Raw genomic sequence first — 27,225 nt, 5'->3', positions numbered from 1 at the left:
TATAATAATGACGATATTCTTGTAAAATAAAACTCGACTGATTACAAACATTACATCTTAAATCTTAAAAAGAAGTGCATACGTAAATCCAACATTGCCCATATATTTACTAAGGTTTAATTAATATGGCAGTTTTCGAACGCACGACTATACGTCACGCGAGATCGTCATCACGAAAATTTATTGATAGAGTCGATATTGTAACGTGGAATCTCGAATTTGACCCTCGTGCCAACTATAACGAGAGAAATTAGGATCGTTACATAGTCATTTCGCATGAGTTTTAAGATCGGACGACGATCCAATTTAATAAAGTTAAGACATTTCGAACGCGTGTGTAGTATAGCGCACCAGTAACAAATTACGAGACTGCATTCCAAAAAACTTAGCATTTATTTTACAATGGTTATTCAAATTCGATAAGCAACAGAGTCGTTCGGGTATGTACATTAAAACGGTAAAAAGAAAAGGAATAAAAGTAATTTTTTCGTATGTATAAAAACAAAAGGAGTATTTATAAACAAAGCATCTATCCAGTGGATAAATAAAAATATAATAATATAAAAATCCTAATTAAATAAGATGAATTCTCCATAATTTATTTTATTTTCTTTCATTTTTCTCTAGAAAAATAATTTTAAAACTCTAATTTTCGCAAAAAATCACGAAGTCGTCGAACCTTTCTTTTTCTTTACTAATTCGACTAAATGTTTGTACCGCAGCATGCATTCTTCCTGTAACGGATGCAAGAATTAAAACTAGGAGCAATGGTAAACGATCCAAACGTTCGAAGGTTTGCAAGTTACCTTTGATTTACCAATCACGTTTTCTGCTATTTTCTCCCATCTTTCTTCCGTGCCTTTCGGAAATTGCTGAAGGGCTAGTTCTAGAGATTTCTGTTGTTGCTGAGTCCAGTTATCTATTTCTTTATCGCAACTCTGCTTCGTGGCGTTCGTAGATTCCTTGGCATTTTTCCGTTTCGTCAGTTTTTCTTCCTCTTGTTTACCGTCGAACGTTATATTTCCGAACGACTGAGGTAGCGTCGCTTCTTCTAAACCGGTCACGCCTGAAAATCAGTACATTATTTAAGAAATTGCAATGACTATACGAAGAAGAACGCGTCTCGTAACTACCTTGAAGAGAATGGTGCGCGTGCGTGACGATCGTCGACGTTTTCAACCGTTTAGCAAAGGCGGTCACCTGAAAAAATGGGTAAAAACGTAATCGCAATTTCCTAAATTCGTTTTAAAAAGTTTTCTAGTCGTCTACTTACGTCTTCGACGCTCCTATTGAGTGTCTGAGCAATCTTTTCCCATCTTAAAGTAGTTCCGCCAGGATATTTGTTCATCGCTTTTGTCAAATTCTGTACATCTGCATCTGTCCAAGCTGACGAAGATACGTTTTCTTTCTAACAAAATACCATTGTAGAATTTTAAAATGCATCGGACGTAGTTTTTTTAGTCTTGTGGACAATGTAAGGCTAAAAATGTTATCTCGGGCAAATTAACATGTGACGTCAAATAAAGTTAATAAATGTAAGATTTCTTAGTTGATTTTCATTAACAAAACAACTGTCACGGTCATCACACATTTAATATCGGGCTGTGCCGTCCCGATATTAAATGTGAATTGGACGGTCACCATATGGTTCACCATACAGAATTGTGAATATTGTGTATAAGACAATCAAAATAGATTTGTTACATAACAGTTACCAGCATCCCGTATCTGTTGTTACACACCAGGATTAGGATCCGTAGCAAATGATTCCAGTGGATAAGTATAATTGTAACGAAACAATCTTTCCGTCGTACTATAGATATGCTCAAAGCATTAAAATTTAGACTACATTCACTACAAACTGCAATTTATGTTATTGCACAGACACGTGCTGCGCAATAACAAACAATGTAAATTTTTTTAAGTATAACGATTATTTTATTTAAGAGTATGCAAACAATAATAAACGTGAAGAATGTAGGTGTTTAGACACTTTTTTGAAATTTGCTCAGAACAATTGTCATCAGATCTCTAATCAATTAAATTTAGTAGTCTTAAGATCTTTGAGTATTTGAGGAAACTGAATGATAATCTGAGTGTTTTTGTATCTTTCGCAATACCATTTTACCACAAATTATTTTTAAAAAAATAAAAGATTAGAAAAGTATTGATCACAGTACACAAACCAATGTCAAAAAGAATGGTGCAAAAGTAAAGCTAATTTATTCGTAACTGAAATAACGTACGGCAACAGCAACGACATGAAAACAGAAAAACTCACAAAGTTTCACATACACACTATAAATGTTCGATGTGGGGATGTTGTTAGTGACACAGCAGTTTTTCAGATCTCTACAAATGCATTCCAGCATACAGGAGGGTCTAATGATGTGTTCACTTGTTTATAATCGTAGACGCATTGGAGAGGTTGAGGCGCACGTATTCAGCCCAAAACGTGAACGGCGGACGGAGGAGCGCCGCCATCCGGCAATTCTGTACGGTCGATAACGGCGTTTGCTACGTCTAGAATGGCGAGTAGCCGATCGGCTTAAACTTCATTTTTTTGCGTTTGTGGTTAAAATTATGACGTAGTTTATTAAAATAATGATTATTTAAGCATTTACGAATAGTATTGTAAAGAAACAGACGATTTTAATCCATAAATTATTCCATTTTTTAACAAGCGATGTGAAGTGCCTGTAAAATTTACATATATTTGTCTTCATAATAGCTTATCTTAAGGTAGGTTTGTTCTTCCACGGCATCTTCTACCATCAACAGCGTAATACGTTTGTAAATTTTCTAAAAATTAATTTTCCGAGCTGTTTTCGGATTTACATAAGCCACTACTTCCCTCGACAAAAGTATAAGCTAGTTCTATCGTCCGATCGTACCGTAGGAGACACAACGCTAATTAAAAATAATTATTTAGTGTTATTAAACATCCTATAAATACTTTTGAACAGTTTGTTTATATACCTTCGCTGGTAACCCTGAATGTTAAATGTATCCGCCATTTTTTCAACAAATTTCCCGTGAGTCAATGCGCGACGTTCACTGAGTCACGTGATGTGAACGAGCAAGGTTTTTTACGTAGCCTTAAAACGTCAAACGTATACTTCTGCTTGCCGTACAAGTTTAACGTTTGTACTTGCGCCTCAACCTCTCTATTGTTTTGGGTGGTCAGGATGTCGTGGATTGAAAGCAGATACAAAACCAGCCAATGCTAATCACCCGTTGTTATTTCAGATTCGAATAAATAGGCTTTTTTCACTATCCTTTTTGAATAACCCGGATTTGCACTTAATGGAGGTTTGAATTTATGCAAAGCAATACATAGGAATTAGCCAGCCTCAGCTTTCCTACAATCGTTACGGGATCCACCAGCACAGGAAGAGAAATCCAGAACTATTCACAGAAGACTGCTAGATCAGATACGAAATTAGATTTCTCGCGACAACAGAATTCATAAATGCGTGGCTATGGACCAAAAGGTTAGAAATTTCTTTCTCTTGTATATGCATAAATAATAATGTAAACTTATTGTAATGTTTTGAAATTACAGTATTAATTAGAATACTCACCGTAACGAAAATATTTTCTTTTGATTTCGTATCGCAACTCTCTTCGCTTTCGCTTGAACCCGTGGTGCAGGGAGCGTCGACAGGTTGAAAGATGCAGGAATAGTCTGGATATTCGGGTCTCACCTTCTTCCGGATTCTTCGACTTTTTTCCAACGCTAAATTTTAAAATAACTTTAGTTTGAAGTTACATTTTTTTTGTTTTTCAATGAATATAACTTAATCTGTGGGCATTATCAGAATTAAAAGACAAGTTGCATTTAATTTAAATTAACACAGTAACAGAATCTATTAGAATGTTTCGAATAACTTGAATTATAAATCCTTAATTGGGTTCGCAAATGGAAATTGATAGCCAAGAATATTTGATGGCGATTATCGAAAGAATTTATAGAATTTATCGGTCATTATTCTTTAATATGTACAAATCACTCTCATCCTAAAATCCAGGGCTCCACTACAGATTTTTCTGGACAATTAGCCTAAATATGCTACCCTTACCGCTCGATCACTCCGTTACGTATATGAACGGGAAGAGAAGATTTAAACTAAATCCCCCCCCAAGTAGTTGACTATGGATATTTCGTTAGCTATTAATTATTAACCCGAAGTTCTTCTCCCGGGTTATCTCGGGCAGTCTACATAGCGTTACGAAAAAAACGGTCCTTAAGATATAACTTTTCCAAAAATGTATGGGCTAGTACATATACATCGTTATCTATGACCTATGCAAATTTTATTAATTATTTTTGCTGCTAAGTGTTTTATAACGTTTTATTAATTAGCATATTAATTGCCCCCATTGTTTTTTATGAGAGTTTTTTTTATCAAATTAATTAAATCGTTCTAAACTTCTATTGGACCGATTTGACTTTGGTAAAATTTTTTAAAATGCTATTGGATGGTTTTTACGACATCAGCAGGTTTTTTTTTTTTGTTTTTATTCAGTATAATTTTTTATATATACTTTTTTCGGTTACCCCTATTTTAATTAATAGCATAAAAATCGGAAATTTTGTGTTATATTTGAATAGATGTGGTAAACTAGTTCCCCTCCTGCCTTAAACTGTTCTTACACTGAGGCATGTGTGTAAATGTCCCGGGAAAGCAGTCACCAGTTGTTCTCAAGGTCAACCAGTATGTAAACAATGTAGAATGTACTATGAATCTTCGCGGCAATTTTTTTTGGCTGTCAGATTCAATTTTACGTGGAAATAATTATTTAATATAAAAAAATCAATAGATTAAAAATTTCCCGAGCGGAAATTAATTAGGCCTGGGGAACTAAAGTCGTTAATATATGTGCCAATGATTATGAAAGTGGAGTAAGTCATCTTTCATTTCGAGATATTTTGAATTTGCAAAAATTAAATATATATATCATCATAAAAAAGAACACAAATTTATCTCTTACCACACTTTCATTTAGTTCTTGCAAAATAGTTTTTTTTTTATGTTATTGTAAAATTTTATGAATAGTTTGTGAAATAAATCCAATGTTTTCCCATTTTTGACATACCACTTTCATAATCACAGGCATCTACAGATTTTGATCGTGCCGGCTCATCCGAACGTCTACTGGCCCCACAAAGACAGGTAATTCACCATCATCCAAAAGAATTTATTCACTTTTAAATTCTGTTAATGCAGATTTTTAACTTAGAAATAATTAAACTTAATTATTCTTACAGAAAATTTGTTTTTTCGATATTTCTACCTCTATAAATTCGAGAAAAATTTACTTTCGGTATCGTCTTCGCTATCATCCACTTGAAACTCCTTGGGTTTGTCTAACCAGATCTCTCGCCATTGTTGATAAAATAAGGGCGCACTCTTGATCAAATAAAAGAAAAATGACACTAGCCTTATCGGCAGAAGATCCTGATATCTAAATTAAAATTAATTTACAAAAACAACTTTAAGAACGTAATTTAAAGAAATAAACTTCGGTAGACTCTCGATTACTCGGGAGCGAATGGGAAAAACAATCCAGAATAAATGGATTCCCGTTTCAGTTTGCAGCAGTGGCTCTAGAGCGGGATTCATTTTTGAGTACTCGTCACCTAGTCTCATAAATATTGTTATAAGGAAACTTCTCTGCCTGCCAGACTTTTTCAAAGATGGCCTGTCCTGATATGTCAGGCCCAGTACCTTACTATCTGGTTGTTCCTTTCTGTCTGTGCCTGGTGAACCAGATAATGGCCTGCTTTAGTCCCCCCCCAAAAAACACTTCGCTGACAGTTGATATATGTAGTTTGCATTCTCATTTATTCGTTGCACCGCAGATTGATGCTTAGCGTAGCGTCCCTTCATATGTGGTATCCCTATTTTATCTATGTTTACAGCTGCCACAGTTTACCCATGTAAAACGTATAACAACAATATTCATATAGTGAGACATTACTAATAAAAATATTTACATACCCAACTGTATTTTAACAATTACCCGATGGCATCCTGGGTAATCGAATGTCTACTTTATTAAACACATTATAAACTCAATATTCTATTTATTAGATTAGCAGAAATATATCGATTTTGTCTAGTGCTTTCTGATTTTTAAAATTATTTCTGAAATTAAAATCGATACGCGAGAGTAGAAGACAGCTATAGTCAGTTGCAAAATGATTAGCTCACTTGATTTTTTTTCAAGTTTATGTTTTTTACAGTCATTTCATTTACATGAAGAGTGTTATACATAATTATCACAAAATTTACAAGAACATAACATTTTCAAACTGCTAATGTACAGATATTTATTTTTCTTAACAAAAATAAAAAGTAGCATGCCACAAAAAGATAAGCTCATACTATAAATCAAAATAAAAAAAATACTGTTTAAAATTTTGTGAAAGAGCTTTTTGCACATATTAATTCAAAGATTTCATTTGGTATTGAATCTTTGAATTAATATGTGCTAAACTTATTTGTTCAGTAATCAGGCTCAACTTATTTGTTACGTGAGATATGTCATAGAAGAAAATATAAGGGAAGAGTTAGCATTTTGTAAAATGATCCAAACAACAACTTCAAACAAAGACATTTGCTTACTTAACAAATTTGTCTATGCCAAAGGTTTGACTTGGTTTGATTGTATTATGGATTGGATTGATTGGATTATGTACTGATGGCATTGCAGCCATGGCAGGGATGGCTAGTGGCCTTGTAACTCGAGTGAAAGCTGTAGTTCTGACAATAAAATTATCTGATTGTGGGACTGACAGAGTTAGAACCAAACATCAATTGTTAAATAATGTTTAATTATTATGCCTTTGTGTCCTTTCTATCTTAATTTAAATTTAATTTGTATACTAGTACTTTTTATATATTAACAGGACTTATTATACTGGAAAATATGGATGCAGATATTTAGTCTTACAGATCAAAAATAATGTTTTTTATTTAGTTCACAAGTAATTTTATGGCTTCTATTTTACATTTCTGTAAATACCATATTTCTGTTTTTAAATTTGTTATTTCTTCAGCTGTATTCCCCATTCTCTACAGAAAATTTGAGAGCTCAGAGAATGGGGAATGCAGCTGAAGAAATAACAAATTTAAAAACAGAAATATGGTATTTACAGAAATGTAAAATAGAAGCCATAAAATGACAGGTGAACTAAATAAAAAACATTATTTTTGATCTGTAAGACTAAATATCTGCATCCATATTTTCCAGTATAATAAGTCTTGTTAATATATACAAACACCAATTGTTTTGTGCAATTCAAAACAAGCTCAAATTTCACAGATGATTACAGTTTATGAAAATGTGGAAAATATTTTAATTTACATTATTATAACTTTATTCAGAAGAAATAAATTCCTAGTTGTACAGATATTACCCATTTTATTTGTATAAAGTGCTGTAGTAGGTATTTGTATTTTTAGTAGTGCAATTGTATTTTTGCTTCATATTTTCAATCAAACTTTACTAGGTCCTTGTAATAAAAAAAAAATAAATATTAAATACAGAGCAATAAACACTTATGCATATGATGGGGGTTGGCAAAATCGCACGTGAGCCCAGATGGAGGCGGCATATTGCAGAAAAGGTTGGGAACCACTGGACCAGAGAATGCACTAATTTGCAATTCTTATGCTATCTATGACATGAAAGCATGCACTAACAATTAAAACTTCTCCCATCCAACAATAATCATTAACAACAGAGATAAAAAAAAGAAATGCTTTGTCTAAATTATTATTCACAATAAAGAAAATAAATTTCTCCTGCAGACAATACATACATAATGTGTCTCTATGCAATCCAGCCTTTCTCACGCAGATGAGGGATAAGACAATCCCAGGGCTGAGTCGACCTTTTATTTGAGGCTTCTCGTCCGCTTTCAAATGTAAAACAGTCCAATATTTCCCTCTAGCGGTGGCAGCACAATTCTGCGTGAGAAAGGACAGATTGCATACAGACACATTATGTATGTATTGTCTGCAAGAGAAATTTATTTTCTTTATTGTATTAAATCGTCCTGGCCTTTTTTTAAAAATTGTAAAATTTTATTGTTTAAGGTTGGTTCTCTCTTTCAATCTTCTGTCTGTTAAATATGAAAATTTTTATGAAATCTTTCAGTCTATGACTGTTAAATGTGGTTATTGTTGACAAAAATGATTAACATTCTGACTGATAAAATTAATATAATGTCTTACATTTTAAAAAGATAATTTTATATTCAAATTTAAATAGTTAACAAACACAGACTTTCAAAATGTATTTTATTTGAAGATGCTGCCTTTCTACTAGACAAAAGTAAGCATCTTGAGAAAACAAAAGAACTAATAAATAAATAATAAATTATATTATTGATTATTATTTTGAAGATTCGTATAAAATGTTATAAAATCCTAATATACATTTAAAAAGGAATTTAAATAAACAAACATTACCTCGGTTTTGGAAGTTGATTGATGTGTTCAGCTATTAGCGATTCTTCACCCAATCCTTGCTTGTTCCTTCGTGATTTTTTTTCTTTCTTCCGGAATCTTGATATTAGAACTTCTTCCTATTTTAATAATGTTAAACGGTTTAAAAACAATAATAACAAGCAGTTTAAAGCAGAACATATGGAACTTTTGTTTAACACAAAGAGTAACTTTAAAGGGCATGGGTTTAAAACTATGCTTGTTAGTATTATAAAAAAGTAACGATTTTTTTTTGTCTTCATTGTCTTCTAAAAACAGTTTCTCCTTAGGTATGTAAAAATTAACTAGAGCTTATAACCAATTTAAATCAAAATTACATTGCCTTATATTTTAAAAATATTTTTATAATAAAAAATGATATATGGCCATCCACTGACTGTTGAGAGCTCATAGTGGATCTCCATTGAAAAGAATTAAAATAACATTTTAAATAAAATATGTGCAAATTTTAAACTCAACAGAAATAAAATAAACACTAAAAATAACAATAAATTGTGTAAACAAAACATAAAAACAAATATAAAAATAATTGTAGTAGGATCAAGTAAAAGTTGGAGTTTGTAAACAGATTTCTAAGTTGTTGATAATGTGTTTGCATCACTGTGGTTGTTACAATAGTGCTTTCTATTTACAGATTTCCAACATCTCAAAGTACTTGACTGAGTTAAGGCTTTTATAAGGCCTAATGATCTTAGCCTCATCCCATTTTACCTGAACATCCTGCTGAGTGATATAAACCACTAAGATTGTACTAGTTAGATTTTATTTCAAAGTATTAATGTTAATGTTCTTTAATTCTTTGTGGCAGATTATGTCCAGTAGGTTCCACATAGGTTAGTTGTCTGTTAAACCAGCCATGTTGTAAGGATGGTATAAATATCTTGCACCTTATCATTACATAGAATTCTAAAGACTAGGATTGCACTTATAGATGAGCATTATATGCTGTTACTTTTGGCCACCTCAATGTGGTGAATTTTTCTGAATGCTGGACATGGGCCTTTTCAGGTTATAAACATAGAGTCATTGGGGTTTTAAATCTAGCGATTAATCATTGTATCAAAGTAATTGGAAACCCATGCTGTTTGGCAATGTTTCTGATGTAATTGAGTTTGATAAAGATCTCCACGATACTTGTGCAATGGGTAAATGCTCTTTGTATTAACAACTTGAATGCCAAGAGTTTTATGCAGAATGGGTCAACTGAGTTGTATGGAATGAAAATGAGTTGATATAAGGATTTATGATAAATATTGGTATAAATTCCACCATCCTTGCAAGTGACAGACATGTCTAAAAGGTGGATCAATGTATTACTCTCCTAGAAGACAATAAAGATAGTTAGCACAACTATCAAGCACTACATAGTTAGCACAACTATAAGCACTACATAGAAAAAGATGCAGATCCAGTTTCTTGCATCACAATATGAATATATCATTGACACATCACATGTCAATCAAAATAAGATGGAATTGTGGCAGTATTTCCTTTTCTAAATGGTGGATGACAAGTTCACACAAAATTCCTGAGGTGAAACCGTCCATGTTCTTTATATGTAGATGGTGTTTTCAAATAAGAAAAATAAGTAACAGCAAACAAGAAAGGCAAGTTCCAAAATATATTGGTGATACTTATGGGCAACTTCCACATTGGTGAGAAAGAAATCTCTAGTAGTACAATAACAAGATAGTAATTTAACGGAAAGATAGAGAGCCTGAAAGTCCATCAGAGTTGTGTACCCCTTGTCAACCAATAAAATGTTGTTAAGACAGTCCAACAATTGTAATGTGTTGCTAATGGTAAAGGGATGTAAGGTTTTACACTTGTAAAATTTAACTAGCTATTTCCAATCAAAAAATTGACGAAAAACATTTCTCAATTTCCAGACATATTTGTGTTTTAGGCTTGTGTCTTTGTGAAGGAAATATATGGGAAACCTTAGGCACATAGATGGTTGAATTCTGTAAATAGAATACATGCTAATCAGCTGGTAATTGCCCCCTTTTACCATTTCTTGTAGAGAATCCAAGAAGTTGCTAGGCTTGGAAAGATAGAAAGCCTGAAAGTCCATCACAGCAACTTTAACTAGCAACTTCTTGGATTCTTTACAATTTGATATTCAGTGCTCGTGATATACTCCAGCATTCTTTGGTTGTACATGGAGTATTTGACTAACATAACATTCTTGAATTCAGCACTTATGACAACAATGTTGTTTCCACATAACCAACAGTTACATTCACATAGAAAACTCCAAACATGCTGTGTCTTAGAATCCCTTTGTTTTCTATATCTTGTCCATAGTACCAGCAGAAGAAATCCTTCTGTGAGTTCTCTAAGCTAGAGATCACTTCAATATTAAATATAAAAACTATGGGAGAAGAGGCATAAAGTGGACCAAACTGAACTGTAAGACCTTCATAAAGCATTGTGGAAGAGCAATGTTATCCCATAGTGTTATGCCATTGTCTTCTTATATTCTGCTTGTATAAAAAATCCAGTTGAGTTTGTTCACATTTTATTTTTAATGAATGATCACTAATTCCTTAAATATATAATGGTTTGGTTTATTCTTCTATGGCAATGCAACACATGGGCAATCTGCTGAGGAGGGATGTCCCCTGAGAAGACTTTCTAAAGGAGACTGATCCTTATTTAGGTATTACAAATGTGAAGAAAATCTGGAAAATTCCACATGGCTAGTTTGTTGGCAAAGTGTGAACCACAACCAATTATCAGTGTTTAGTGGTTTTAGCCACTTGGCCACTGATGGGTTACTATTCCTTAAACTAAAAGTACTTCTTTGTTTTATTAACATATACCAATTCTTAAATATACTTATAAATACTTAACTGTAATTTTGAAAATATAGGCTGGCAAATTTATACATTAGTCAAAAAATATGTAAAATGATAATATGTAAAACATCTTAATGAACACTCTTGACAAACCTTTATGTCCTGTAACATTTAAAATTTGTGAAATGAATGTTTTCAGCCTCACTTGAGATTTGCTTCAGGTTAAATTGAGAAGGAATTCCAAACTTAGAATGCCTGGTATCAAACAATTTCAAATGTTAAATTTTAAAATAAAATTGGAATATGGATATTAACCGTATTCAATGGTGGTAAAAGCATGCCATCTGTGTATAAATACATAGGGTGTCCCATGCAAGCCTACTAATTGTGGGACTGGTATAAACGTAAATAATACACACTCATGGAGCATCAGCAACGACTTGTCCCTTGCATACATAGCCCAGGCGTACAATAATGCATTGCTGTCCTTAAAGTTGATACATCTATCCGCCAGGCCAGTCTTGTATATTTCAAGGGCCTCAAGGGCCCTGATGTGATCTATGTGAAAAGCTCTTTTTATCAGCCTGGCGCTGGATAGGTCCTCATGAACTTCTGGATCGATGGCATAGGTGGATAGGGTAGTGGTGTAGCGTGCATGGTCTATGTCATATTTGTGCTCATAGACTCTCTGCTGGATGGAACGTTTGGTGGAGCTGACGTACACCAAGTCTCGTGTAAACCTGTCGTCTCTCACCGGAACACTATACACAGCAGGAGCCCTGAAATTGTCAGATTTGTCTTTCGCATTGCATAATAACATATATATATATATATAGAGGGGGACGTTTTGTAGGCCAATTTGGTGCCTGTTTTGATCACAGTTTCTTTATACAAGGCATGAAGTTGTTGATTGTACTCAACTGTAGTGCATCCAATTCCGAGGTCTCAATTCCAATCTCTGTTGTGAGCCCTTTGGGTACTGAGGATGACATGTGTATCGTGTGGCCTGGAATAGGCACACGTCAACCCATTTATTAGTTCTTTCTTGTATCCATGTCCAATCGCAATGCGCTCTAGATGTTGTAGTTCAATATCTAGAGTGCCACTAGTGGAAGGGTGGAATAGTAGTGGAACAGTAGCCCTTCAACCTCAGTACCCAAAGGACTCACAACAGAGATTGGAATCGGTGTCCCAGAACTGGATGCACTACGGTTGAATACAGCCAACAACTTCATGCCTTGTGTAAAGAAACTGTGATCAAAACAGGCACCAAATTGGCCTACAAAATGTCCCCCTCTATATATACATTATTGCGCAATGCGAAAGACAAATCTGACGATTTCAGGGCTCCTGGTGTGTATAGTGTTCCGGTGAGAGATGACAGGTTTAGATGAGACTTGGTGTACATCAGCTCCACCAAACATTCCATCCAGCAGAGAGTCCGTGAGCACAAATATGACATAGACCATGCACGATATGCCACTACCCTATCCACCTATGCCATCGATCCAGAAGTTCATGAGGACCTATCCAATGCCAAGCTGATAAAAAGAGCCTTTCACACGGATCACATCAGGGCCCTTGAGGCCCTTGAAGTATACAATACTGGCCTGGTGGATAGATGTATCAACTTTAAGGACAGCAATGCATTATTGTACGCCTGGCACTATGTATGCGAGGAACAAGTCATTGCTGATGCTCTGCAAGTGTGTATTATTTACATTTATACGAGTCCCACAATTAGTAGGCTTGCATGGGACACTTTATGTATTTATACATAGATGGCACACTTTTGCAACCATTGAATACGGTTAATATCCATATTCCAATTTTATTTTAAAATTTAACATTTGAAATTGTTCGATACCAGGCATTCTAAGTTTGGAATTCCTTCTCAATTTAACCTGAAGCAGACCTCAAGTGAGGCCAAAAATGTTCGTTTCACAAATTTTAAACGTTACAGGACATAAAGGTTTGTCAAGGGTGTTCATTAACATCGGTAATCACGTTGGAAGGTATTGTTAAAATGTCTTAACTTTTGCCATGTCCAATCACCAGGAACAAGTCTTCCACTGCAGAAACGACCTTTCTTTAGAGGTTATGCCTGTGCAAAAACATGCAAAACAGTCTAAAAGTTCTCCAATGACAAGCCCAAAACAATTAAAACTACAATATTTGTTTTGAAAGGTCATCTCTGCAGTGGAAGACTGTTGTTCCTGGTGATTGGACAAGGCAAAAGTGAAGTCATTTTAGTCTTTTTACATATTTTTTTACTTAACTGTAATGTTGCACAAATTGCAACATAAAAAAAATTAATACAAACTATCTACAAGTATATATCTAATATATTTATGGTCTGTGGCATGAGGCTTCTAGTATTATACTAAACAAAGTTTGAAACTTAGCATTGTGAAAGAAAAGATAAGAAATAGGCAAAACTGGTAAGGACATATTGCATGCATGGTCAAATTTTTGTATGAATCTGAATTAATATATCTCAAAGACTGGGTAATTGTAAATATACCACTCACCAAACCATTACCAGTTCATATCACAAAAAAAAGAAAAATTCTTACTGAATCTGAATTGTTAAGTGTGATATATGCATGTATGCACACTATTGAGAACCCTGATTACATTAATTAAATAACTGAAAATAATATTTTAAAAATTAAACAGACAATCTCAAGACAAAAGAAAATGGTGTAATTTATAATAATGCAGAGTAAACAAGATACTTGATGTTAAAATAAATGAATTCTTAAAATTAAGCATGAGGCATTTTTCCTTGTTAAAAAGTAAAGAATTGAAAAATGCAATCTACAGAAATTAAGAAAAATAAGCAAATTGCATTTAAATTAATTGACATTTGATTGCAATCTCATCTTATGACATGTCAAAAATTGAATTTTGAAACATTGTAGGGTCTAAATTGCTTTCTACTTTTGTGATTTCAGATTTTTCAGATTTTTTGATAATGTATTTGACATCTCCCTTCACTATACTATTTCATTTCTCTGTAAGAAATCTGCTTCTACTAAAACATTTCATGTTAGTTAGAGACCAAGATACACAAAGTTTCCAAATAAATAAAAATGCTTTGATCTGAAAATAAACAGAGTAAATGAACATCCCATCCAACCACAACAAGTCAAATCCATGTTCTAGTACTCTCTTGGACAGTTCTGTAGTAGATCTGTTGTGTTGAATATCATCCTAATGTTCTGAAATTCTATTCAGAAGTATTTCAGTGTTGCCCCAATGTATGAAAAAGTAGCAGGCCTGAACCTTGTCTCAAAGGAATTTGATAGATCCGTGGCTTCTCAAAAGTGTGAGAGTCCTTGTCATTGGATCTTAATCTCCTTAGGGTGGACTGTGGTTTGATGGGAAGATAGTAGCCACATTTGCTAAACAAGTGAATGAGATGCAAAGTGACACGCTCTATGTACAGGTAGAAAATCTGTGTATAAATTTGTCATGCTTACTAAGCATGGTGGACATTGAAAATAAGGTTCTACAGACTCTAGCTCCAATGTATTTATATTTGCCCTCTTTATAGCCAGCCATTCTAATCACAATGTTCTCTGTCTATTAGATGCTGGATGGAGGGAAGTAAGTACACACCCCATATTAAGGCTCCAATAGCCATGCTTACATACTGAGGTCACTGAAATGTAAGAAATGATTATAGGAAGATGATCAAACTTATAATAAACCCCAAAGGTAAGGTCTCCCAAATTTATAGTAATCTACTAAAATTTTTGGAGACAAGGTTCAGGTACTGCTGCTTTTTCATACATTAGGGTAACATCTGGAATGCTTTTCAATAGAATTTTAGAACATCAGGATGACATCCAATATAATAGACCTACTATAAAATTGTCCAGGAGAGTAATAGAGCACAGATGTGACTTGTGATTAGATGTTCATTTCTTCCATTCATGTTCAGATTAAAACATTTTATATATTTGGGAGATCTTGTATATCTCTGTCAATGATAGTTGCAATAGCCAATGCTCAATCTGCCAATTCTATAGGTCTCATGTTAGTCAACATAACTTTATTATATTAGACAATTAGGAGAATCTGTACATTATTAAAGGAAAATGTGTAATGATATATTCAGCCTTTGGTAATACATATTTCTTCATAAAGCTGAATTACTTAATGTTCCTTTAACAATGAAATCTAAAAACAAAAAGGTGCTAACATTTTTGACCCAGTTGATAGGCCATCCTCAAGGCATAGACAATCAAAAGAAGTGCTCTATCTTTCAACTGTCTGTGCCTGAGGATGACCCATCAACTGAGTCAAAAATGTCAGCACAATTATTTTTCAAAATTCTACCATTAAAAGTGAATTAAATAATTCAGCTTAAGTTATCAGAGTGAATAGTACATCATCTTTCTTTACAAATATCTAATGGTAATTGTAGGTTGCATGAGATCCTATAAAAGCATAATCTTGCAAGATTTCTTTTATATAAAGAGATCTCAGAAAATGTTCCTCTATATAATTTAAAATGCATATCTCACAATATCTGAGATTATACAAGATCTGAAATCCTTCTAAATTATTACTGTTGTGTAATTACAGTAGAGCATTGATTATCCGACTTATCGGTTAACCGACCGCGTTCTAGTCGGCAAATTCAAATATCCGCTAGTGATGTGGCGCTACAATATTTGGTTATGTGTTGGCTACTTTAATATTATTTTTGTTAAATTTTTGCATGTTTTAGCTGGCAGCACTGGCTCGACCATGAAAGGGAGGCTAGTATTTAAACCAGGCCTAATACACTATACTAATAATGTATTTTTTCATACTTTTCAGTTATCCGACCAGTCCCTAATTAAGTCGGATAATCGATGCTCTACTGTAATTATATTGTTCAAATAAAAATACAAATACTCTGAATTCTCTTAATTGACAATTTGTTAAGAAATGAAAGTATTGTTTTGTGTCATATCCACTGCATTGTTTATGAGAAAACTATTGAAAATATATATTAGAACACTTTTGCATTAAATAATGAGTGTAATAGTAAGAAAATTATTTGACAAAAATGCTTTTTTGAAGTGAAAAAATAAGCATAAAAGATGAATACTCAAGCATTTTCAGGTTTATATGACCCATCTTCAGGTGTCTGACTGGAGAATAAACCATAGTAAAATTTCAAAGTTATCTTGAGTGTAACTGATTTGGCTTTATTTTTTAATCCAACAAAAGCATTTGATCAAATTATACAAGTAAGTAACTCTCATGATAGTCATCAAAAAATGTTAACCAATTATTTTGCTAGAAATTGACCTAAGAGAAGGGTTTTCCAATGGGGTCAGTATTGACTCCTACAGGTGGATGAGCAAATTATATACATATTGCACATGCATATACAGTATAATATTTTAATATTGTTTAATTATTTAGTAAATACAATCGTTTAAAAATTCTTGAAGACAATTTTGCTATTATTTTCAAAACTTTCCAAGTATAAAAAAATATATTAAAAAATTATATACATAGACAACAGGTCAATAAAAAAAGTTTTTTCTTGAAAGGAGTCAATACATAAAAAAGGTTGGAAACCCCTGGTTAAGAGGATTTGATGAAGCATTCTCTTCAATATCAACGGAGATTTACCACACTATCTTTATCATTTTCATTATTTTAAAAGCTTTGTTGTTGCAAATAAGATATAAACTTCATTTTGACATCATTATTTCATTCAATATTTTCATTATTTCTTCATTATATTTATATTCAAATTTGGTTTAACCTGATGATGGCCAATAGATTTGGCTGAAAACATTATTTTTTTAATAAATTTCTCAGCAACTTAAGGTGTTGTGTTGTGATTTACATTTTGCTGAGCGAGTTTAGTTTAATTATTTTTGACTACATTTAATATAAATTTATCTGTAATTTGCCTACAAATCATGATTTCTTTTGACTTATATAGGGAAAATTTTTAAAATTTGAGAAAAATTTAGATTAGAAGATATAATTTAAAGCTTAGAAATGAAATTAATTTGTAATTACAGAGGAATTAAATTGAAATGTGTAATTTAACATGAGGAATTAATTGATGAAAGCAAGTGTTTTCATTTATGCATGATTTATCAATTACTTACACAATTATATCATCAAAAAATATGAAATTTCATTAATTTAAAAAAAAAAACAAAATTACCAATTCATATTTTTTCTCCCAATATATTGACCATGCCAATAAATACTGTCCTAATGTAATCAATGTAAACAGAAAAAATGACAGCTCCCATAAACTCATCTTTCTGACCCTTCTGTAGTAATAAACAGGTTGACGCCAATCTGGAAGACCATTCTGTAATATGAGATCATATCTACAAAAGAAAAATTAAATTTTTAATTAAAACTACAAGTGCTATTTTTTATAATATCGAATTACAGTGAAGTATTATAAATCTACAACTAAACTGAAGCTAATTTTTAAGTCTGTAGCTCAACATTTCCTAATGTTTTTACTCATTCTCTCTAGTATACCTTAACATCATGAAATACAACTAATGACTTGCTATCCAAAGCATATCACACCTCATTAGATAAGAAATTTTTCATATTACATACTTTATGATTCCAAATACATCTAAAATACAGAATTATTTGCAGACTAGAATTAAGCTATTAAACACAAGATTGGTCAAAATTCCCTTAATCCATTTGAGACAAATTCAACTGAAGAAAAAATTGTTTGATTGATTTTGGTATATAAATTCTTCTTGTAGCCTGAGAGGTAAAAACAATTTCATCTCTAGGTAATAGAAAGAAGAAATTTTCAGAGCTTAAAAGTTAAATAGTTATATTATAGAATTTTCCTAAATAATTCCAGGCTTTAGGTTTAGCTAATAAAACAGGCTATAATTTATTGTATATCATTATTCCATTCTTCTAGAATTTCTCCATTTTCTTGTACTCCCAAGGCAGGCTAGCCCTAGGAAATACAAAAAAAATAACTTTACTTATCAAACATTATAGCTCAGTTCTTATTGGACTACTATAAGGCTAATTAATTAATCATAAATTAATCAATTTAGACCAAACAAAGGGTTAAGTCACCATCCTGTGTTAAGTTTAGTAATTAGAAATAATTGACAAAAACAACTTTCACTTCACATGGAGATTGTTATACAGGAGAAAAATCATACTTAACTGACATAAAAAACATGTATTTATTAAAAATTGCAAGTACTTTTGATGATATACAGACATAAATTGGGGGTTTACACAATTCTGTTGCAGTCATTATCAGGAATAACATTAATGTACATTGGAGCCATGTCTAAAATGTTGCAAGTTAAGGTAGCAGAACATTAAGAGGATATTGCTAATAATAAACTCATAACTGAGCTTTCAAAAAGAGTAGTGGGGCATGTGCTCCTATGTGCCCCTTTGAACTAATACTAGATTACTGAGAATGTACTATGACAAAAGAACGTTATTCTTATGGGAAAATCTTTATATTGCATCATTTTCACCCTGCAGTACCTCCTACCATCAATATTCTGCATTTATGGATATAATTATTTAAACAATTCACATTGTAGATGCTCTGAAGATCTTTATACTTGGGGATTTATACTGTCATTGATAATTTCATGTGCATCTTATTTTATTAGACTGTTCAAATTTTTATTGAATATTTGATATTCTAACTTGATGCCTTTATTTAATTTTAAAAAAGAAACATTGCATTTATGTTCTATTTTTAAGTTTAAAATTTGTGTTCAATTTTTGCCTGATGGCAAATGCTATTTGTCTTCAAAAGTACTCACAATTTTTAATAAATATATGTTTTAATGTCAGTTAAGTGTGATTTTTCTCATGTATAACAATCTCAGCATGAAGTGATAGTTGTTTGTCAATTATCAGAAAGAAAACTGCTAAAAAGCACTTCTTTATGTTGCTGAACCTCAGACTATTACGGCTAAAATTAGAAATAAGCAAATTTAATTTAGAATATTCAAGAAAACAGAATCAGTCCAGAATGGGACTTGAATCTAACTCCTGCTAGCTCTGTAGATGCTTCAACTCCAGACAGATGTTTTCTTCCAGAATATTTTAAATTAAATTTATTTCAAATTATTAAATTTAACATAAGATGGTGGTTTAACTAAATATATCTAGTCCAAATCGCTTTAACTAATAAGGATCAGGCTGTATCATTCGATTAGTAATATTTATTGGGTTAATTATTCATCTAAAAATAATTTTGTTGCTATCCTTCCATAAATCAAATTCTAAACAATTCTCTCATAATCTAACTAAAATCCATGCATATGTTTTAGGAAACTATGAGATGACTTCTAATTTATCAATTCAAGATATGTAGAGAGAAAGATAGATCATCATCAATTATCCAAATGAGTGACTAGAGCTCTCAAACAATGCAATACATGGTCCAGAAATGTCCTAATTTGGCATTATCCTGGTAATCTGGCCAAAATCTGTTGGATAACTAGAGCTACCATTGATCAGTTATCCAATTGGATATTGTTTGCATGATCTCCATCCTCATGTTTGCATATTATTTTCTATACTATTGAATTAAAATTAAATGATTTCTGTGAGGCAGTCTACCGTCACTATTTTTTGGATTAAAGAGACTATTACTAGATCAACATATAATACAGCTACCACAGGAAATTTAATAAGTAAATGATTTCATTTTCAATTCATAATTAATTTTAAATGGAGAATAACTGAGAGAGACTAAAACAGCAAACATCTGTGCTATTAAAATCATATCTAATTGAACAGTATGGATATGTTCACTGTACTGTGTATACTGATATCACTATACTGTGTACTGTACATTCCATTGTTTTTCATCTATGCACTTTTTTATATTACATATTGTGGTATAACTTAAATAAACCAAAAACATTTAAAAATAAACAAAATTAGATTAATTAAATAAGTAAAAGTAACTGAAAATGTTAGTTTGAATAATCCTTTGCCAAATTAATTAGGTATTTGTTGTAATTAATTAAATATATAATTGCAATATTATCCTACTGTTGGGAGCAATCCACAATTGAAATCAACCAAGACTCAATGATAAGATCAGGATGCCATCCCCATCCCTTATCTATACTGGTAATCTTGGTTTAGACTCACCCATAACAAACAATTTTGAGACACTAAGACTGTACTTGCATAGGCATTAAAAAGGTAACATTATCCATTTAAATAATCTCTTTCTCTAAAAATAAATAAAATTCTTAATTACCTTTTACGTTTCTCTTCATCTTTTAAAACTTCTGAAACAGCCACTATCTGTAAAATAAATCAATATTCATTAAACAAATAATAAATTATTAACTTGTATTGTACTACCATAAAACCTGCAAAAGTTGGGATTTCTCTAAGCAAAAGTATGCACCATTTTCAAATTAAGATAGACCTTGTAACTAGAGGAAACATTGTTGTTAAAGACTCCTCTTATTGACTACACTTTAACAGAAACTTTGGAAAATATTGTTACATTTTCTGTTTTCATTCATATTTATGCTATATTTTATGTATTTGTTTTAAAACAGCAGAAAGAGTACTCTGTTTTCCCAATGCATTGACATGCTAAAAAATAAAAATATGTTATCAAAATTGTTGAATAGTTCTCCATTAATTATAACTAAGACAAATGCAGAAGAAAGTATCAAATTCATGCCAATAAACCACCCAAGAAAGCATCTAGAAATTTATATTTTCATTTAAAACATCAACAAATGAAGTACATTCCTTTTCATATTTGAGAATATTAAATTAAATTTAATTAGAGATTATTAAAGAAAAAATAAAATGTACACAAATGTATATTTTATTTTCTGCATTCTTTCCTTTTATTTTGAGGTCATGTCAATGAAAGTAGCAAATACAGTAGAGTCCTGAAAACTCGGCACTCGATAACCCAGCAGTCCAGATAACTCGGCCACACTCCCACTTCTCCACCATGTGTCTGGTGCTGGCACGCGCTCAGCCGTTCAGTCTATCTGCAGCCTTTGCCAGCGTTAGTCGATTTCTTAACCCTGTTGCGTAACTCAATGTGAATGACTATGAATTCATTCATTTTCATTTTTACGTAGTAAAGGCTCTATGCCTTCATAAATATGTATTTTTCTTTTGTTTAAGGGTATTTGGGCAGTTTATTCTCTGTTGTATTCTCAAGCAAACAATACATACAAGTACAGTACAGTATTTTCTGAGGAAACACTCGTACTTATTCTTTTTTAACCCCATTCTCAATAACCCGGTATTTTCACAAACTCGGCCACCCTTTGGTCCACATTAGGCCGAGTTTTCAGAACTCTTCTGTACTATGTCTATATTAAAAAATATGTTCACATTTTGAAGCAACGAATACTTTCTTGCTCCATCATAACTAAGGCAAAGTTTATAGAGTCCCACACAATTCTAGCTTCCACAGGTTTTACTGTATTTATAAATAAAATAAATCTATTAAATTATTTTCAATATTATTCTTACTTTTCTGAACATTTCCACGGCACCTTCATCTTTGTTTTTATCTGGATGATATTGTAGAGAAAGTCGTCTGTATGCTTTACGAATGTCATTACTAGAAGCAGACTGCATTAGAAACAATTTAAACAAAATTGAGTTTTAATGATATAATCCAAATCAAAATTTTACTATAAATTTATAGCAAAATACAATTTATCATAAACTAATTTATACATTAAAAATATTTCTATTTGTAATTTAGTTAGATTTATCTAAATAATTTATTGCTATTCCTTCAACATCTGAAAGAAAAACTTTTTGACTTCTAAAGATATATAATTTATTTCTATGGAAGAATCGACTTAAGAACATCATGCATCACACATCACGCGTGATGCATGATGTTGCTTTAGTTAAATAAATCAGTACATTCCCTATTGATGTCAGCACTTTTTGCTTAATAGATCAGACAATAAGTGAATTCTAATTTATTCTCTCTCACTACGTGGCAGCATGAATTCCCTGTTAATTGTGTTAATTTTTTATAGTGTACATTAACTATAAAGAATCAGGCATTTAACAACTATTATAATATGTTATATAAAACAATTATTATAAATAAAAATAGAAGTTTGATTTGGCTTCTCTTTACCAGAAGTTTTTGGTCCCGAAAAGGACCTTTTACTTTTCATGACATCAATTTGACAGTAAAATGGAATCATCATCTTTGCTTTCAAAAGAGTCATTCACATTAATTACAAGTTGTTTCACAATGTTGTCCAGCCAGCCAGTGGATTCCCTATACTCTTCTATAATTTTTTTTGCATGATTAATGCTGCTACATAATTTTCTTTAATTATTGATGCAAAAGCATTGCCCATTATCTTTTTTACATTGGCCAATTTGAACATGGAATTATTTTAAGTGACATATGCTTTTAACTGAGCCCATTTCATCAGAAACAAAGAAATGGATTACCATATTTTACAGACTATAAGATGCACTTTTTTCTTCGAAAAATTGCCTCCAAAATTCAGATGCGTCTTATAGGTATTTTTTAAAAAAATTGCTTAAAAATTAAGGTGCGTCTTATAGTCCATAGCGTCTTATAGTCCGTAAAATACGGTAAATATTGCAAGTTTAAATTATCTCTAACTTGATTGTAGGACCAGGTATAAAGAGAACAATATTATGGGTACAAATGCAGAAACTGTGGATTAGGGGACCAGTTTGTTTATCTTTGCCACATATATAATTTTTACCAGGATGGAGTATATGGAATGGATTGTGTTGTGAATGTGGTTGCTGATGCTCAGATAGCTTCAATAACTTCATGTTCATTGATTTCACAGATTCCAAAATCTTTTTAGAATGTACTAAAATTTTTGGAATATTACTGATCCCATTGTTTTAAATTTTGTGAACATCTTTCCTTTCCTCAGAATTCCCATCCTTTCTTTTTTTGTCCTATTCAATTAAAAGAGATTGTGGAAAGTAAGAAGGTCTAACAGTCTATACTGAAGTCAAGCTATCCACAACTCATCATAATTCTTTGTCTTCTAAACAAATTGTTGCATTACTATTGCTATCTGATGTCTTGCATAATGCTGATTTTTCTTAATATCTTATACCATATCTCTGACATGTAAGAGCATGCTCTTATAGATGGAGTAAAATCAGCAATATATTGCACAAAATACCTAAAAAACTCATTAGCTTTTAAACAACTTTTCTAATATCAGAAGAATTTTTTTACTTGGTTATAATGGTTACCATAGAGATGTCACTGAGTAGTTACTATAACAATATATTCACATTCATGCAGCTTTATAAGCCAAAACAAGTTGGCCCACATATGAGCATCCTCTTATAAGCAAATAAGGACATATTTCAAAAATGTAAAAACATGGGACTTTTACTTAATAGAACATAACTTGCAGAAATACATTTGGATAATTGGGGATCTATGTTTTTGTTATTAAAAACTTATATTGCTGGAGTTTAAAGTGTAAATTTTAATTTTTTTGACACTTCCTCCAGTTTTTCAACCACCCACCAGCAAACAAAAATTGGAAGAGTATATTGAAAGTACTGAGTGTCAAATTGTACCAACAAATTACTTGAATTCTTTCCAACAAAGGGTTAAAAGATTCACCAATACCCCTTTAACAAAGGTTTTCCACAAGCATAATTCATTCATCTCCACACCCCAGGTTCCACGCATCTTCACCTTCAGTAAAACATGTAAGCCTGGAACCCAAATATAGGCAGTGGTTGAAAAATGCCCCTATCTCACATTCTTAGTTGAAATTGTCAGATTTTACAACAATGTAACAGCACATTATCCATTCACCATTAATAATTTGATACAGTTGTTGGACAGTCTTAAAAACATAGCATTGGTGAATGATAAGTACATGATAGTAACGAACTTCCAGTCACTCTACCTATCTATTAAACTATCTCTCTGTTTCTGCGCTCTAAGGTACTTTCTACTTACCAATGAGGAACATGCCCACAAATATTGCAAACACATTTTGGAACTGGTCCATACGGTCCCTGTAATCAAAATGAAAAAATCTCATTTGATAACATCTTTTATTACAGGGAAGATGTGTTCCCATGAGCAGCCCCACCTCTGGGATCATTGTCACTTGTCATTCGCTGATTGAAAAAAGAGATTGTACCAATGTTTCTACATCAAATCGTAGTTTATGCTAGGTATATATATAATATTTTTATTTTGTGGTGCAAAAAAAAACGGGACCCAAACCCCAAATCTGTTTCTAAACAAACTCAACAACAATCCTTATGGTCTCCTTCTGAGTGTGGAGCAAGAAAGCGACAATTTGGTCCATTTTTTAGATATATCTATCACCTGTAATAACAATGGAATCCACACCCATATTTACTGTAAGCCCACAAACCAACCTAATTTTATACAGTACAATTCCTGCGATCCACCATCCATAAAGCTCTCAGTATTCAGGTCCTTAATACAATGGGCCTACCTCACTGCCCTAATATAATTGACACTTATATTAAACTGGATTATATTGATAGAATTGTTGAACAAGATGGATTTCCTACAACTTTGATTCATAAATTAATTAGCACCTTTAAAAACACGAGAGCTATGTCTTCCCAACTGATCTAAGAGGAGAATTGCATTATTTTCCCATGTTAAAACAAATACATAAAGAACCAGCTGATATGAGCAATGTAAACATTGTACATAACTGTAATCCAATGGCCTTTGGAATCTTACATAACGACAAGGACCCTATCATTCTTAATAAATCCTCCGCTGTTTACACAATTCCAATTGAGGACCAGTGTTTTGACAAATCCAACATATGTGGGAGCTACCAGACATACCTTGGCAAAAAGAATTAAGGTACATAAATACATAGTAGAAAAGCATCTCAATTCCAACACCTTAGTGGCTTATGCAGCCAAACAAGATATACAAATAAAATGGAATGGGACCAGGAATCATTGGACCACCTAAGAACCCTAACACTATTAAGTTCTTAGAAATGTTGGAAATTTTTAAAGCCAACCAAAATTTACTTTGTATCAACCATAGGAATGCAGACACCTTACCTACGGCATGGAAGTTCTTATATGAAATGTAACTTGGACTTGGTCCTCTAATTAGTGTTGTTTATATTTAACTTCATTATTATTTTTATGTTTATTTGTAATTATTAATTGTTAAATTTTCCCCCTCTATAACAGTGTTCTCTTTAGAACATCTTTTAATTTTTAAATTATTTCTGTTGAATTCAAATTTTAAATAGTGTAATTCACTGAGGAAGGCCTATTGTATTAAGTCAAAAATGTTATGATTTCTTAAATCTACTGCTGGAGTTACAAGATAGTGCTATTTATTATTCTCCAGTTAGATCTTATTTATTTATTAAATAAATTCAATTTAATAATGTAATTCAAAATGATTTAATGACAGTAAATTTGACAGTTCACTTCCATATTTGACACAGAAACACCAGATACAATGCCATATAATGTACGGTACAACACATTAGTGCTGTATATTACCTATATATTAATTGAAAGAGCATTTCTGTTTGTCCAACTTACTTTGATAAATGGCTGGGGCTAAAAATATGGTTCAGATATAAAATTAAAGCTCTTACTCTGCAGATGATGCTGCTGAAGAGAGATTTGAGAAAGGTGTAATAGTTCAGGCATAGCAGAGTGGCAAATGTACAATGTTAATTCTGTGGGACGAACATGTTGGGGTCACACCCTGTTAATTTTAGTCCAAGCTATTTTTTTGTGTTTTGCAGTTTCATTATTGTAAATACTTAGGTTAATAAATATGCATTTTAGTTACTAAGACATTGTTTTTATCGCTCTCTTCCAATTCAACTTCACCCATCTTCACCACTCAAAAACCCCAACCAATGCCTGGCACATACAGCTAGTATGGCATTTAACTTGCATTGCTGTTTACTACAGAATAGAAGATAATTTGGTTTGATAGATATAATTTCTCCTTCATAAATATGCAGACGTTAAAGGTAGGATATTTGGAGAACTTTTTATAGTTTATTTGATGTAATCAATTATTATCGGCAGATGTATGCATTATTTATATCTATTATATACAAAGAAAGAATGATATAAGGATAACTTTCACTGATAAATTGTAACATACTATTGAATTATGCTATAATTATTTAAAGTAGTGCTTTTTCCTCTTTCTCTTTCTTCTCTAATTAATATAAAATAAATCATTTATAAATGAATCCAAACTTTGCATATTCTACAATTAACTTTTGCACGATGTACTAACAGCTTTGAAATTTCTATTAGTTTTAAGGTTACTGTAGTTCCTGATACGCCAAGGTACTGTACCTGTACATATGGAAAATATGCCCATACCATGTAATAATTAAGTATGGATTTGATATTACTCATTATGATTGCTTTATATTTTTAATTATATATATATTTAATATTTAAAAAGTTTTATTTCATTCTGTTTATTTTACATTTCACAGAATCATGATCTGTCAGACCATTACTAAATATCGTATTAAGAAGTATTATAAATTATAATAAATTAATTAAAGGCTTACATTTTCAATGCATAAAAATGCAAATCTTATGCATTCACATAACATTAAAACTGATAATTCAAAATATAAACAAATATCTGTTACCATAACGTATTAATTGTTAAATAATTCATATATTATAGCTACAAACCTGGTCTAATTTAAACAAATCGTAAAAATTAGTATTAACTTCTTCAACTAAATCAAATAACTCGAAATCTTCGGAATTCCAACAAAAAATAACACGAAAAAACATCAATAAAATCAACCACATAAACTTCATGTGCGGCGCCATTTTGAAAAATCACCGGATGTGACGAC

General features: G+C 31.9%; 1 protein-coding gene across 1 annotated transcript; it reads right to left on the bottom strand.

Annotated features, from left to right (window-relative positions):
- Positions 1 to 374: 374 nt before the first annotated feature.
- Positions 375 to 27,225, bottom strand: LOC136989788 (dnaJ homolog subfamily C member 1). The gene is made up of 11 exons (XM_067288061.1): positions 27,056 to 27,225; positions 21,842 to 21,943; positions 20,589 to 20,635; positions 17,511 to 17,682; positions 8,484 to 8,599; positions 5,324 to 5,469; positions 3,585 to 3,739; positions 1,274 to 1,408; positions 1,134 to 1,200; positions 807 to 1,066; positions 375 to 734 (listed from the first exon to the last, which is right to left on the bottom strand). Exons 1-11 carry the CDS (start codon positions 27,197 to 27,199, stop codon positions 663 to 665), a joined length of 1,416 nt encoding a protein of 471 aa, XP_067144162.1. The 5' UTR covers positions 27,200 to 27,225; the 3' UTR covers positions 375 to 662.

Source organism: Centruroides vittatus, unplaced genomic scaffold (genome assembly GCF_030686945.1).
Source record: "Centruroides vittatus isolate TY-2023 unplaced genomic scaffold, ASM3068694v2 scaffold_769, whole genome shotgun sequence".
Classification (NCBI taxonomy): Eukaryota; Metazoa; Arthropoda; class Arachnida; order Scorpiones; family Buthidae; genus Centruroides; species Centruroides vittatus.
The sequence above is the reverse complement of the archived record's forward strand: the minus strand, read 5'-3'. Positions and strand labels throughout refer to the sequence as shown.

Excerpts from the sequence above, each read along its gene's own strand:
- LOC136989788 (XM_067288061.1), bottom strand. The coding sequence starts at position 27,199 with ATGGCGCCGCACATGAAGTTTATGTGGTTGATTTTATTGATGTTTTTT. Across the intron at positions 21,944-27,055 it reads ATTTGTTTAAATTAGACCAG|TCTGCTTCTAGTAATGACAT; the intron begins GTTTGTAGCTAT and ends TTTCTAATGCAG. Across the intron at positions 1,409-3,584 it reads AAGAAAATATTTTCGTTACG|AAAGAAAACGTATCTTCGTC; the intron begins GTGAGTATTCTA and ends GTATTTTGTTAG.